Below are 16019 nucleotides of genomic sequence, written 5' to 3'. Positions count from 1 at the left end.
AAAAGAGCTCTCCTGTATTAATTAGACAGGACAAAAGATTTCAGGAAAAATAAGCAACTGTTTGTTGCCTTCTCTCCACAGCACAAAGGCAACCCCATTTCCAAATCGGGGATTGCCAGATGGATTGTTAAGTGCATACAGATCTGTTATCAGAAGGCTAAACGCACATTAACAGTTCCCCCAAGAGCGCATTCTACACGCAAGTTAGGGGCATCCATGGCTTACCTAGGTAACATTCCTCTAGAAGATATATGTAGAGCAGCCACATAGACCACCATACATACATTTACCAAACACTACTGCGTAGATGTACACTCCAAACAGCAAGCTGCTGTAGGATAGGCTGTTCTCAGAACTCTTTTTCAGACTGCTGCAGCTGGCACGGGCAACCACCGCTAAGGAGGAAACTGCTATTTATTCTATGTACAGATATGAATTCAGCATCCCACATGCCTCGAACGGAATATGCTACTTACCAGTATGCATCTTTTCTTGGCATGTAGGGCTGCTGACATTCATATCGAAAGCCCTCCTCCCCGGTGCCTGTCGCAGCTGTAGCACTCAGAATCATTCTCAGGCATGGTCATCACTTACTGTACTATACTCCATCTCTGCCACAATGGCGAAAAACAATCTGAGGATGGAGAGGATGCCCATGCGCACTGTAGTCCAGGGGAGGAGCCACCTATCTCGTGAAACTTTGAAGACTCTTCCAGTACAACAATGTGCAATCATCCGGGCCCAACACTAGGCGGCGATCTATGCACAGATATGAATGTCGGCAGCCCTACATGCCAAGAACAAATGCATACTGGTAAGTAGCATAATCCATATGTGTGTGTATATATATATATATATATATATATATATATATATATATATATATATATCCCCATTCAATCTGGCCCAAGTTCGGAGGCTCCCGGGTGCTCTGAGGCGGTGCACGCGAGGCGCAGCAGGACCCGCTGCGATTATAAACATTCAGCTTTTCCCGTAGGGAAGTTTTTTTCCTCATGCACTCCCGTGTGAGAGATTCAAAAACCACACCGGGTTTTAAGTCGAATTGCAATTTCTTTATTACAGCATTCCAGCAAAACCTAACGCGTTTCGGTCTCTACGGAGACCTTGCTCACAGGTTAGTGTATGTTGAAAACAATTTACTTTAAATAAAGAAAAAAACCCTGTAGGTTACATCACTTCCTGTAAGTAATACAGGCATTCTGGGACATGTAGTTTGTTAATAAACAGTTAATGCAGAACGTTGATACCTATCTCTATTAGCAGAATGCATACTATCAAACTTAATGATTCTTAAGAATTTTTTGCATTTAAATTCATGTATTGCATAACAATGACTCCATGAAAACATATTAGAGCCCTCCAGTGGGCAAACCCGTTTTGCACCAAGTACACTTGTCAATTATTGTGCTAGTAAAAGAGTTCTCAAGTTATATATATATATATATATATATATATATATATATATATATATATATATATATATATATGTGTGTGTGTGTGTGTGTGTGTGTGTGTGTGTGTGTGTGTGTGTGTGTGTGTGTGTATGTGTGTGTGTGTGTATATGTGTGTGTATATGTGTGTGTGTGTATGTGTGTGTGTGTATATATGTGTGTGTATATGTGTGTATGTATATATATATGTGTATATGTGTATGTGTATATGTATATATGTGTGTGTATGTATATGTATGTGTATATGTGTGTGTATGTATATGTGTATGTATATATATGTGTATGTATATATATGTGTATGTGTATATATATGTGTATGTATATATATGTGTATGTGTATATATATGTGTATGTATATATATGTGTATGTATATATATGTGAGTGTATATATATATGTGTATGTATATATATGTGTATGTATATATATGTGTATGTATATATATGTATGTGTATATATGTGTATGTGTATGTGTATATATGTGTGTATGTGTGTATATATGTATATATATATATAAAGAGCGTTACACACATTGGATGTTTAAAGAGCACTATTATACCTTATTGATAAGACCAAAGATTTTCGCAAAACATCTTGTTCCATTTCCTCTACCTCATAAAGGAAATCCTATCTCAAAATCTGGTATTTCTAGATGGATTGTTAGATGTATTCATACTTGTTACATTAAAGTAAACTTCAACTGTACTTCGAAGAGCATATTCTACTCACAAAATAGGAGCATGTATGGCCTTTTTAGGCAACATTCACCAAGCTGACATATGTAAGGCAGCTACATGGTCTACACCACACACATTTACAAAACATTGTGTGGATGTATTTGCACGTCAACAAGCAAATGTAGGACAAGCAGTGCTAAAAATTCTTTTTTAAACAACTGCAACACCTTTTGGTTAGCCACCGCAATGGGAGAATACTTCTATACAATCAGTGCAAAGCATGTGCATCTTCAGCACGCATGCCATGACCGGTTTGTTACCCTGTAAGCATCTGTTCTTGGCATGTAGAACTGTAGATTCACATGTGCCCTCCCTCCTCCCCGGACACGTGGGGTTGTTGCAGTTCTTATTAACATTTCATACGCATGGACATCTCTGTTCTACATTTACTCCATTCTCGCCCACTTGTGGGAAAACAATCGTACAATAGTAAATGCCTATGCGTACTACGACCGAAATGAGCAGTCACCTTACCTTGTGAGGGGTAAAGACCTCTTCGAAGAAAAACAACTTGCAAACATCCAGACCCAACACTAGATGGCAGGAGTATGCAAATGATGTGAATCTGCAGCTCTACAGGCCAAGAACAGATGCTTACAGGGTAAGTAACCTAATCCTTTCTAATTATCATTTGTATAGGAGCTCCATTCTTATCTTCATGTTTTTAGTTTCCAGTAATTTTCTGGAGGAAGATTCTGCTAGATTTTAATGAACTGATTTGCAAAAACTAGACACAGAAGGTGATGGGGAAATCCTTGCAGTAAGTCCAGCCACTGGCAATTGCTTATGGCAGCATTCCAACCTATTGTTCTTATGTCCACCATTCCACCTCAGATTGGACCCAGCCATATGCAAATCTGTCCCGCCCTATGCTCCTGTAGGAACAGTCCAGCCCTAAGTAGCCAAGGATATGCCCAGTCATGGATCCTGAGCTCAGTGCCACTGAAACCAATGCACACCTGACCGACAGGCCCCAGAGAGGGTGAAACCGGTCTTGCTCGTGTTCCAGGTCAGAGAGGTCTTGACTTATCGCTTCAATCTGGGCTGTTCCTATTGGAACTGGGTGAAAGCTAAGGCGCTTATGGCTGGGTCTAACCTGATGTGGCATGGTGGGTAAAGGAATGATGGGTTGGAATGCTACCGAGTGATTGTCAGTGGTTCGACGAATTGCAAGCCTTTCTTCCATCACCTTTGTCTGATTTGGGAAAAAAACTTTTGCTTCACTCAGGCATGTTTTTTCTTTTTGTAGTAAATTTTAAATTGAAAAAACATGTTCAGAATGTATTCTGTTTAATGCACATGTGCAGATAATCAGATTATGAATTCAGAGAAGACTATCCATGGTGGAGAACTAGGATTACAGTTAAGTACCTTTTCCTCTGTGTGCTAGGGTTTCATTTTAGAGCACCCGGGTTTTGTAAAACATATGATAAAACACTTCTGTTGTGTAAGGAATGGCAATCTGTGTTTAAAATTCCATTCAGTGCAAAACCGTAATACACTTGTTAATGGTCCTTTCTTAAATGCTAGACCAAGCGGATCATCAATGTATCCTCGTTTTGATACTCTTTCCTGGCTTTTAACAATGGTCACTCAGGTGTACAGCTGTTTTCTGCAGACGCCATTGTACTACATGTACAGCTTTTTCTTACTGGCATCTTGCTGACTATCATTTGCTGATTTCCTTTTCAGGATATTGACATTAAGAAACTGAATGGAGTTCCAAACTATGCCTTCTTGCAATACTGCGATATTGCGAGTGTCTGTAAAGCCATTAAGAAGATGGATGGGGAGTTTCTTGGGAATAACAGGCTCAAGGTACTAGCTTCAACATCAACTGAACACTTTACATTTCTTTTTTCATTTCTTTATAAATGCAGATGCACCACTTTTTTTTGTTATTCCTAGTCACAATCTCTTCTCTTGACATTAGAGTTTTAAAGCATCTCTTCACTGCCCAGCCACTTTGTGGATTTTGAATTGAAATACTGAAAATCCCCAGAGCTGTAAGACAATCAGTTGGCTTGAACAGGAATGGTGTAGAAGCTTGTGGAGACATCTTTGTATGTCTTTCTGTTTATCACTGCTCAGAGTGAGCTGTTAATATGGTATTCTCTTAATTTACCTATACTAAGATCCTTGCCTTAAAAGACCTATTTAACAGCCTAGAATGTTAATCTCTTAAGAAATTCTGAATGCATGGAACACTAGCTATATGTCCAAAATATGCAGAAAAAGTATACAAAATACGAACAAAAGGACATTTTAATCCATAATGCATTTAATCTTCGAGCTCATATTTACAATGTAACTCAAGTAGAGATGCTTTACGACTCAAATGCTGTTATATATCCAGGGGTTAGCCTTTTCTGACCCTGATCTCTCTGGCATGCTAAAATGTCAAATATTTGAGGCAAATCTGTAAAGCTATTTGGCAAAATGTTACCAACCCCCATCTGTGATGCCTATTTTATTTTGTTTTTTTGGGAGCAGTAAATTTCACTTTTAATTAAGCAGGAGAGAAGTGGGAATTAAATCAAGAAATGGGTTACATTCCCTACTCTTGCAAAAAAAAAAACATGTGGTATCTGCAATGTTTGTAAAGCTAAAGGGGCTTTAAATTTAACTAATGCAATTCATTGCTAGCCATTTTGTCTACTGATCACCATCTCTCCTTTTATGGTTTTGCAGCTGGGGTTTGGGAAGAGCATGCCTACAAACTGTGTATGGTTAGACGGCCTTTCTTCCAATGTCTCCGAACAATATTTAACTCGGCATTTCTGCCGCTATGGACCTGTGGTAAAGGTAGGTGGGAGGTTGTGGGGAGTGTGTGTGTGTGTGTGTGTTTGTGTGAGATGTTTCTGTTGCTGTATTCCTTGATTTACATTCTGTCCTTTCACCCCTTTTTTTGAATTAGAAGAGTTGTATGATTTGTTTTTTTTGCCTTTGTGTAGTAAAAAAAAGAAAAACCACTTGGTCAAATTGACTTTTTACCACATTTGGCTGGAGCAAATACAAGCAGGCCTTGTGTATCAAGCGTAGATGTGCTGACTCTCAGCCAGTTAGGGGCTCCCAAATAAACTTGAAAAACTGTTTCTCCTAGCCATGCTTTTCCTGTTTCTCATGATGGAATCCCAGCAGTTCTCACAGCAAAACACATAACCTGCATCACAGCAGGTTTTTGTTGTTTAAGAGAGCCTTGTATATTCTATATTATCTTTAGGGTACCCATAGTGCAAAGTGTGGTATTGTTCATAACCTTAAATGAAACATTAGCTGTCTTACCAGTAACAATAAAAGTTTGTATTTTTGCATAATGCTATTTGATCAGATAATCTTACCACAACCTCTAATCGGAACCGACTGAAAATGTATCCCTAGTTTAAAATCCAACATCCTTCCATCACCCTCACCATGCCTCCCTTAAATAAAAAATACATGATTGGCATCAAGGCTGTAGGATTTGTAGAGACGACCATTAATTAATACTGCACTCACGGACCAGTGCTCGATCTCCCTAAGTGATGAATACTATGAATCAACAGATTTAGCTGTTTTACATATATTTATATATTTTTTTTTAAAAGAAAAAAAAAATCTAGAAGACAATCCTCCCCTTAACCCACTCCCCGGCGGATAAGGCTCTTATTTCTTCCTTTTTTTTTTTTTTTGACAGGTGGCGTATGATCGCTTAAAGGGCATGGCCATGGTTCTCTACAATGAAACTGAATATGCACAAGCAGCTGTAAAAGAGACCAAGGGGAGGAAGATTGGTGGGAAAAAAAATAAGGTGTGCAGAATCACCTTTGAAGGATAAAAAGTTAATTCTTACCCTGACCCTATTACATCATCATAAAAAAAAACATAACCTACCAGCTTAGAGGCCTACATTCTCTTCCACCCCTCCCCATCTTAAATAGTCTTTAGTGTATTATTTTTTGCTAGGTTTATTGTTTTCTACACTTAGCGGGCTTGTTGTTACTGGTAAGCAGTTACATCACCACACCAAGGTAATCTACATTTAGGTTATCTCAAGGTCTGAATTACTCTTCTGCCTTTCACAAACCCCTTCCATGGCATTCACAAAGGTAAAGCGCGTCTCTATCTTTCTTTCACTCTAGTTTGTTGTAGTCTGCTCTCTGAGTGTGAATGGTGGTTGTAAAAAACATGCAGGCAACAAGAATGTGAAGTAATTCTATTGGGTGCAAAGGCAATTGTTCATTAGTTTTTCGATTAGTTCGAACATTTATATTGTTTAGCATCTATCCTTTTCAGACTTTTCTTAAATATTTTATAGAGCTTTGTGATGCTTATTTTTGCTGACAAGTACCGCTGAGCTGTTTAAAGTCTGTATTTAACGTCTTATAGGTTACCTTTAAAGCAGTATTCATGCTCCTCCTACTCGCCGCTGTTTTGAAAATAACCAAAGTGTGATTTTGAGCATTGTCTAAAATGGCTTATTGCCCCCTATAAACTACTGTAACTTTAAACCAACCTTTGTGTTTCAATGATGCCATAAAATCTTTTGTTCTTAATAGATATCTATGACCAGACACGATTTTCTGTCACAAAGATCTGAGAAACAATTTTACATAATGAGAGAGCGAAGTTCTGTACTTCGACAAAAGGGATACTTTCAGTCATAGTTGTTCACTTGATTACAGTTTCTAAGCTTATTTACAGGCTAGCTGCTTTGTTGAGAGACTGAGCTAATCATCTGCCTGTGGCAGTGATAGTATAACATTTTCAGAACTGACCTTGTTCTGTTATGGTCGGTGTATATCCTCCCACAGCATGTTTTAATTCTGTGTTTTTGTTGTATTTTAGGTGGACTTTGCAAACCGCGAAAGCCAGCTGGCATTTTATCGATCCATGGACACATCAGGACAGGACATTAGAGACTTCTATGAGTTGTTAGCAGAAAGAAGGTAAAGCAATTCTGTACTGTAAAACGATTCAGATTGTTTTTACTCTGTTACTTGTTTGGTACATGAAAATATTTACAAGTCCATTGTAGCTGGTACATGTGCACAGTTCTGGTGATCTCATTTCTGTCTTTTCAGTTTAGTTGATTCATTCACGAATATGCTTATTTATTTTATTAGGTCTCAGCTTATTCTGTTCAGCTAACCCTTATTTTTAAAACCCTTTGTAATTCGTGCAGTACTGTTGTGTAGCACAAGTGTCTTGTGGGCCACCAAGACTTTTTGTAGGAAAGTTCCTCTTTTTGCATGGTTGCCCCCCACTTTTTGCCTGATGTTTATGCTCTTTGACTAAGTTTGCCTTGAGTTCCTGCTATCCAGGTACCCAGTATGAGAAAACGCCCTCTTCATGGTTGCCCACACTTTTTGTTGAATTGCTGATGTGCTTTGACTTGGTGTGCCCTGGGCTCCTGCTAATCAGGTACCAAGGACCTATATTCTTTCCCTATATCTGCATTAAAGCCGAAACCCATTTGGCATCTCTGGCCACAGGTCAGCCCCTGGTAATTGGTATCACAGGTTCGAGGCATGTGGGCTGCTGAATTCATATCTGTGCATAGATCACCGCCTAGTGTTGGGTCCAGATGATTGCACATTGTTGTCCTGGAAGAGTCTTCGAAGTATCATGAGATAGGTGGCTCCTCCCCTGGACTACAGTGCGCATGGGCATCGACTCCATCCTCAGATTGTTTTTTTCCGCCATTGGGTTCGGATGTCTTTGAATTCCCTCTTGTCGGAATCGATAAACTTTCTTAAGACCAAAAGGTCTTTAGTCTAATACGTTGGTATAGTCTTGCGTTCGGTCTTAGTTCTTCCAGCTCGGTTCCGAGCCGGATTCCCTACACCCGCGTGCTTTCGGCGCGGAAGGCCCAGTCGACGCTTCAGACCCTATCGACAGTTCGTCATCGACCGTAGTCCATTTAAAAAATGTCCCGTCTGCAACTCGAAGTATCCCCACATCGACGTCCACTCGGTGTGCAACAAGTGTCTGTCGCCGGACCATGATGAAGCCAAGTGTATGGCTTGTTAATGCTTCCGGCCCAAGAAGACGCTTAAGCTTCGACGAGCTGCGCGCCAGGAGGCCCGCATGCTGCACCGGCACCTGTGGACATCTTCGATGCAGGGGATGTCGAGGAAGAATCTATCCAGGACATTAGTGAGTCGAACCCCACGTCGGACGTCTACGACGCGGATGCTGAGATGTTCGAGGCCGAAGAAGTCGACGAGGTAGAAGACGATGACGGGGCCCTCGGGGCCATGGAGGATAGCTCGGACGAGGAGCTTCCTCAAACTGACTCTGGGGCCGTGCCAATTCATAAGGCTCAGGTTGAGGAATCGCCATTAGGCCTTACCCAAGATCTTACAATGGGTTCTACGGCCCCGCCTTCAGCTCGGCCATGGACATTGCTGCTGAGCCGCACCCTGGCAAATCGAAACCAAAAGTGAAACCTACGGTCTCGACACAAGAAACTGCGCAGGTGCCGTCCTCGAAACCGAAAGTGCGCATCGCTTTGGTCGGATCCAAGGCCTCGGAGCCCTCGGCGCCGAAGAAGCAGAAGGGTGCTGTCGAGCCGAAGGCTCAAGTCAAGGGCGTCGAGACAAAGTCTGCCGCGCCGAAGACTAAAGTCAAGGTGGTCGAGCCGAGTGTGCGTCGGCGCCGAAGACGGTCGACATCGGCAAAGGACTCGGCGACCCAAAGAAAGCTCTCGGTGACCCGAAGAAAGGACTAACTGACCCGAAGGTTCTCGTGACTCCGCGTCAACAGGACAGGGCCAAAAGCGGCGCACCCATAGAGTCTACTCCTGGTGAGGCCTCGAAGGATTCTGTCGAACCGGCGCGCCCCTCCGCTGCTTTCACCAAGAAGGTGACGGACTCCCTACAGTGCATCAAGGAAAAGACCTTATCGGCCGGACCGAAGGATCCTCCGCCTCTGAAGCCGGTTGAGAAACCTCATAAGGCGTCCACGCCCATTCATTTTACGTTGCCGCCAAAGACGGCGCCGAAGGCTTTTGCTCCTAAGGCGGTCGCCAGCGTCCCCGAGAAGGTTTCCTCGGCGCCGAAGTAGTCAACGGTGGTCCCCGGCCCACAGCCTCGACGACCTTCAGTGGACGAGCATCAAGAACACTTCATTGATGCCGAAACGGGCAGGCTTTCCCTCCTCAAGCGGAAAATTGCCCTGGAATGTCCAATGGAGTCTTACAAGATTCCTCTCAAGAAAAAGGACTCTGCTTTCACTCCCGTCTTGGTGGAACCACTTTCTCCACAGACTCATAATGTTTCGCCCACTTACTCTGATGTGGACGCTGGGGAGGGCGATGAGGAGGATGAGTACAGCTATCCTGTCTATACAGACCCTGAGGATACCAACGAACCCTGGGCCGCTGGTGCTGACCCAGGCGATCCTCACTCAGGACAAGACCCTCAACTTTTTTCAGCTAAAACGTCTCCTACAGAAGACTCTGCAGCTTTCAATGCCCTCATTGAACGGGTGGCTAACAATCACAACGTCCAGCTCCATGCTGACCCTGTTGATGTCGACTTCCTTTTTGATACCTTCTCAGTCTCAGAGAGAACTGTCAAGACTCTGCCTATGCTGAAAGGTGTTTTGAAACATGCTGGCGAGATCTTTAAAGGGCCTACCAGGGCGAGGGTGATAAACCCTAGGATTGAAAAGAAATACAAGTTAGCGCCTACTGATCCTACCTACATCAAAGGACAGTTGCCTCTGGACTCCCTTGTCGTCTCGAATGCCCGGAAGAGGGCTAATTCTCAGACTACGGGTGATGCTCCTCCCCCAGCCAAAGAATCTAAGGTCTTTGAGGCATCGGGGAAGAGGGTAGCAGCACAGGCAGCCAACATCTGGCGCATTTCAAATACACAAGCGCTTCTGGCGAGGTATGACCGGGCACACTATGACACGCTGGAGACCCTGTTGCAGCACCTGCCTGATGAATACAAGGAGGCAGCTGAGATGCTTATTCAGGAAGGGAAGCTGATCTCTAATGGTTTGATTAAGTGCGCTCTGGACGCGGCTGACACTGCAGCCAGGGCTGTCAACACTAGTGTTATGCTACGGCGACACGCCTGGCTGGGAATCTCTGGATTTAAGCCGGAAATCCAAACCACCATCCTTAATCAAACAGTGAATCCAGATCACCTGTTTTGCCCGGAGGTTGACACCACCTTAGAAAAAATTAAAAAGGACACGGAAACTGCTAAATCCATGGGTGCCTTGCAGTCCCAGCAGTTTCGGGGTGGGTCTTTTCGTCGCTCAAGCACTAGAGACGTTTCCAGAGGCCAGCTCTCACAAACCACGCAGTACTACAAAGGCACTCAGTCCACTTACACCAACAAGAGTCGAGGTGGATATCGTGGTAACAGCGCCAAGGGCAGAAGTCTTGGGAACAACTACTCCAGATCCAGATCCTCTGCCACCAACAAACAGTGACGCCTTGTCACAGCCCCCGACCACACAACACCGGTCGGGGGGAGACTCCAGCAGTTCCTGCCAGTCTGGAAAACCATCACCACAGACAGGTGGGTCATAAAACTTATACTATACGGTTATTGTCTGGAGTTAACATCCACTCCACCCAACATACCCCCAAGACACCGTCCTATGTCTGCCGAGAATTTGCACTTATTGCAGCAGGAGGTCAAAGTCATGCTGCAAAAAGAATCAATAGAGCTCGTCCCCGTGCAGGAAAGAGGCACAGGGGTTTACTCCCTGTACTTCTTAATACCAAAAAAGGACGGGTCCCTCAGGCCCATCCTGGACCTCAGGCCATTCAACCACTACATCCTGTCGGAGCACTTCCATATGCTGACCTTGCAGCAAGTGCTCCCGTTGCTCAGTCAGGGGGATTTTCTCGCAACTTTAGACCTAAAGGATGCGTGCTTTCACATTCCACTGCACCCTTCACACAGGAAGTACCTCCGGTTCACCATCCAAAACCAGCACTACCAGTTCAAGGTTTTGCCTTTCGGAGTCACCACGGCACCCAGGGTGTTCACAAAGTGCCTAGCGACAGTGGCGGCACACCTAAGGAGACAGAACATCCATGTCTACCCTTATCTGGACGACTGGCTCATCCAGGCGAAGTCAGCCCAGCAGTGTGCCGCCCACATGTCCCACACCATTCACCTCCTTCACGATCTGGGATTCTCACTGAATTACCCAAAATCCCACCTCCAACCCGCCCACATACGGCAGTATCTAGGTGCGACCATAAACACTCTGGCAGCCACAGCACAGCCAAATTCAGTGAGAGTCAGCAGCATTCAATCGCTGATACAGAAGTTCAGACCTCAACACTCGCTTCCAGCAAGAATGTTCATGCAGTTGATAGGCATGATGGCCTCCTGCATCTCCATAGTCCCGCACGCGAGACTACATATGCGTCTGCTGCAGGAGTGCTTGGCACGTCAGTGGACTCGGGCTCCCGGGCAGTTGAAAGACCTAGTGTTGGTGAACGGTCGGGCATACAACTCTCTGCATTGGTGGAATCCACGAAACCTTTGCAAGGGACGACCGTTCCAAGAGCCTGTGCCGCAGATCATCCTGATGACGGACGCTTCTCTCCAAGGATGGGGAGCTCATGTACTCCATTACACTGTGCAGGGACTATGGACGCCACAGCAGAGGAAGATGCACATCAATGTTCTGGAACTGATGGCAATCTTCATGGCACTAAAAGCCTTCAAAGTACATCTGTGCAACAAGGTCGTGTTGATCCGGACGGACAACATTACGGCCATGTACTACATTCAAAAGCAGGGAGGGACACACTCTCCACAGCTGTCTCATCTGGCTCAGAGCATGTGGAAGTGGGCCATTCAAAGGAACATCTTCCTCATGGCAGAACACCTCCCAGGCAAGGACAATCAGATGGCGGACCTGCTCAGCAGGTACAGCCACCAAATGCACAAGTGGGAGATACATCCATCGGTACTCCAACCGTACTTCCAAAGGTGGGGTCATCCAGAGATAGACCTGTTCGCCACAAGGGAGAACGCAAAATGCGAAGGCTTCGCCGCCAGGTTCCCACACCCACTGTCGCAGGGCAATGCGATATGGATGAACTGGTCAGGCAAATTAGCGTACGCTTTTCCCCCAGCACCTCTGATACCGCTGGTGGCACGCAAGCTCAGGCAGCACTCGATGACTCTCATCCTGGTTGCTCCAACGTGGGCTCGCCAACCATGGTACACCACGTTTCTAGAACTGTCTGTGGTACCGCATCAAAGGCTACACCTCACACCCAGCCTTCTGACGCAGAGCCATGGCGACATTCAGCATCCAGATCCGCAACAGCTCAACCTGGCGATCTGGCTCCTGAGGTCTTAGAGTTTAGCTACCTACACTTGCCTCCAGACTGTATGGACATCATCCGGGAGGCAAGGAAGCCCACCACAAGAGCATGATATGCGGCAAAGTGGAAGCGGTTTGTCATTTATTGTGCAGACCACAACATTAACCCGCTAGATGCATCTATTCAGAACATCATTTGTTATCTTTTCCATCTGTACAAATGTAATCTGGCCTATGCTTCCATTCGCATACATCTATCCGCAATGGCCGATTATCTCCAGAACAGGCAGCATCTCTCCCTTTTCAGGGTGCCTGCCATTAAAGCCTTTCTAGAAGGACTCAAACGGGTCATTCCTCCGCGGACTCTACCAGCTCCGGAGTGGAACCTCCATGTAGTTCTCACCCGGCTGATGGGTCCTCCCTTTGAACCACTGCATTCCTGCGAGATTCAATTCTTGACATGGAAAGTGGCTTTCCTTATAGCGATTACATCGCTGCGACGAGTTAGTGAGCTCCAAGCACTAACTATCCAAGAGCCATTTATTCAAATTCGTTCCAACAGGGTGGTGCTTCACACTAACCCTAAATTCCTTCCTACGGTAGTGTCTCAATTCCATATTAACCAGACTATTGAGTTGCCTGTTTTCTTCCAAAACCCTGAGTCATTGGCGGAGAGAAAGCTCCACACCCTTGACGTCAAAAGGGCCCTGATGTACTACATCGATAGGACCAAGGACTTTAGGAAAACTAAACAACTCTTTGTTGCCTTTGCGCCACAACACAAAGGTAACCCCATTTCCAAAGCTGGTATAGCTAGGTGGATTGTTAAATGTATTCAGATCTGCTATCTGAAGGCCAAGCGTACTCTCACCATTCCACCAAGGGCCCACTCCACCAGAAAGTTGGGGGCCTCCATGGCTTTCCTTGGAAATATTCCTTTGGAAGACATATGTAGAGCAGCCACATGGTCTACCACACACACATTTACAAAGCATTATTGTGTTGATGTGCTCTCCAAACAGCAGGCAGCTGTAGGGCAGGCTGTTCTAAAAACACTTTTCCAAACTGCTGCAGCTGGCACGGGCGGCCGCCGTTAATGGAGGGACTGCTATGTATTCTATGCACAGATATGAATTCAGCAGCCCACATGCCTCGAACCGAATATGCTACTTACCAGTATGCATCTGTTCTTGGCATGTAGGGCTGCTGACATTCATATCGCCCGCCCTCCTCCCCGGCGCCTGTAGCAGCTGCAGGATTCACATATACTTCTAGCATTGTCATCATTCACTTAGTTTCACTCCATCTTGGCCACAATGGCTACAAACAATCTGAGGATGGAGTCGATGCCCATGCGCACTGTAGTCCAGGGGAGGAGCCACCTATCTCGTGATACTTCGAAGACTCTTCCAGGACAATAATGTGCAATCATCCGGACCCAACACTAGGCGGCGATCTATGCACAGATATGAATGTCAGCAGCCCTACCTGCCAAGAACAGATGCATACTGGTAAGTAGCATGTTCGAGGCATGTGGGCTGCTGAATTCATATCTGTGCATAGATCGCCGCCTAGTGTTGGGTCCGGATGATTGCACATTGTTGTCCTGGAAGAGTCTTCGAAGTATCACGAGATAGGTGGCTCCTCCCCTGGACTACAGTGCGCATGGGCATCGACTCCATCCCCAGATTGTTTTTTTCCGCCATTGGGTTTGGATGTCTTTGGTTCCCTCTTGTCGCAATCGAACAAAATTAGCTTTACTTTACTTGAGACCAAAAGGTCTTTTGGACTTGTGTCGGTATTGTCTTGCGTTCGGCTTCGCAGCTTTGCTCGGCTCTAAGCCAAGCTTGGACTTCCGCGTGCTTTCGGCGCGGAGGGCCTAGTCGACGCTCCAGACTCTTCGACGAACCATCATGGAACGAAGTCCATTCAAACGATGTCCCGTGTGTAACTCGAAGTACCCACACATCGACGTCCACCCGGTGTGCAACAAGTGCCTGTCGCCGGACCACGACGAGGCCAAGTGTATGGCCTGTTCAAGGTTCCGGTCCAAGAAAACGCTCAAGCTCCGTCGAGCTGCGCGCCTGGAGGCCCAGCAATCTGCACCGGCGCCTACGGACATTTTCGATGCTGGGGGGGTCGAGGATGAAGATATCCAGGACATCTCAGAATCTAACCCCGCGTGGGAGGTCGAGGACGACTACGACGCCGAGGCCAAAGGTTTCGGTGAAGTCGTCGAGGAGGTAGGGGACGATGACGGGGCCCTTGGGACCATGGAGGATAGCTCGGACGAGGAGCTTCCTTAAACTGACTCCGGGGCCGTTCAAATCAATAAGGCCCAGGTCGAGGGATTGCCTTCGGGCCTTACCCGAGACCTTACTGCGAGTTCTTCGGCCCCGCCTGCTGGCCCGGCCACGGACATTGGTACCGGTTCACTCCCGGCGACACAAAAACCGAAAGTGAAACCTACGGTCTCGACACCAGGGATAACGAAACCGAAAGTGCGCATCGCATTGGTCGGATCGAAGACTTCGGAGGCCTCGGCGCCGAAGAAATCTGAGATGGCCGCCGAGCCGAAAAGCCACGTCAAAATGGCCGACCCGAAGGCTACTACGTCGAAGCCGAAGGTTAAAGGGTCGGACGCGGCCGCATCGGCGCCGAAGACTGTCGACGCCAGCAAGGGTCGAACCGATCACAAAAAGACGGTCAACGACCCAAAGAGGTCTCTTACCGACCCGAAGAAGCGGCCAGACGACCCGAAGACCCTCTCTGCCCCGCTTCCACACGACAAAGCCAAGGGAGCTGCGCCGAGTGCGTCGACTCCGAAGGGAACCTCGTCGGACTCCACTCCAAAACCAACCGCTAAGGACTCTGTCGAACCGGCGCGTCCATCCGCAGCGTTCACAAAGAAGGTTTCGGAGTCCCTACAGCGCATTAGGGACGCCGCCGCAGCAGTCGAGCCGAAGGACCCTACGCCGGCCACGCCTCTGGAGAAACCGACGAAGGCGCCCACGCCGATCCATTCTCGCCTTGCCGCCTAAGACGGTGCCGAAGGCTTTCGCTGCTAAACCTGGGGCCGGCGTGCCCGAGAAGGTATCTTCGACGTCAAAGGCATCGTTGGTGGTCCTCGGCCCACGGCCTCGACAACTTTCGGTGGAAGAGCGTCAAGAACATTTCATCGACGCCGAAACGGGCAGGCTTTCCCTCCTGAAGAGGAAAATCACCCCCAGAACCCCCTTTGGAGTCGTACAAGATCCCATTCAAACGGAAGATTGACTCTGCTGGTACTCCAGCCTTGGTGGAGCCCATTTCACCACAGGCTCACGAACTCTCGCCCACTCACTCCAATGTAGACGCTGGTGAGGGCGACGAGGATGAATACAGCTATCCCATCTACACAGACCCAGAGGATGAGGCAGAGCCCTGGTCTGCTGGTGGTGAGCCTGGGGACCCACATTCTGGGCAGGACCCTCAGCTCTTCTCCGCTAAAACTTCACCCACTGAAGACTCTGCGGCCT

The 16019-nt window shown here is 46.4% G+C and overlaps 1 protein-coding gene across 7 annotated transcripts in view; it reads left to right on the top strand.

Annotated features, from left to right (window-relative positions):
* SPEN (spen family transcriptional repressor) overlaps nucleotides 1-16019 on the top strand; it is a 460760-nt gene that overhangs the window by 253772 nt on the left and 190969 nt on the right. For 2 of the 7 annotated variants that reach the window (XM_086921686.1, XM_086921691.1), the window contains exons 7-10: nucleotides 3901-4026; nucleotides 4900-5013; nucleotides 5885-5998; nucleotides 7036-7136. In XM_086921686.1, the coding sequence (XP_086777812.1) occupies nucleotides 3901-4026; nucleotides 4900-5013; nucleotides 5885-5998; nucleotides 7036-7136 (455 nt within the window). The remainder of the gene's footprint in view (nucleotides 1-3900; nucleotides 4027-4899; nucleotides 5014-5884; nucleotides 5999-7035; nucleotides 7137-16019) is intronic. The other 5 variants (XM_086921687.1, XM_086921692.1, XM_086921690.1 and 2 more) reach the window with 3 other exon arrangements.

Source organism: Lissotriton vulgaris, chromosome 5 (genome assembly GCF_964263255.1).
Source record: "Lissotriton vulgaris chromosome 5, aLisVul1.2, whole genome shotgun sequence".
Taxonomy (NCBI): Eukaryota; Metazoa; Chordata; class Amphibia; order Caudata; family Salamandridae; genus Lissotriton; species Lissotriton vulgaris.
Note: the sequence above shows the minus strand (reverse complement) of the source record. Positions and strands in the feature narration are given on the sequence as shown.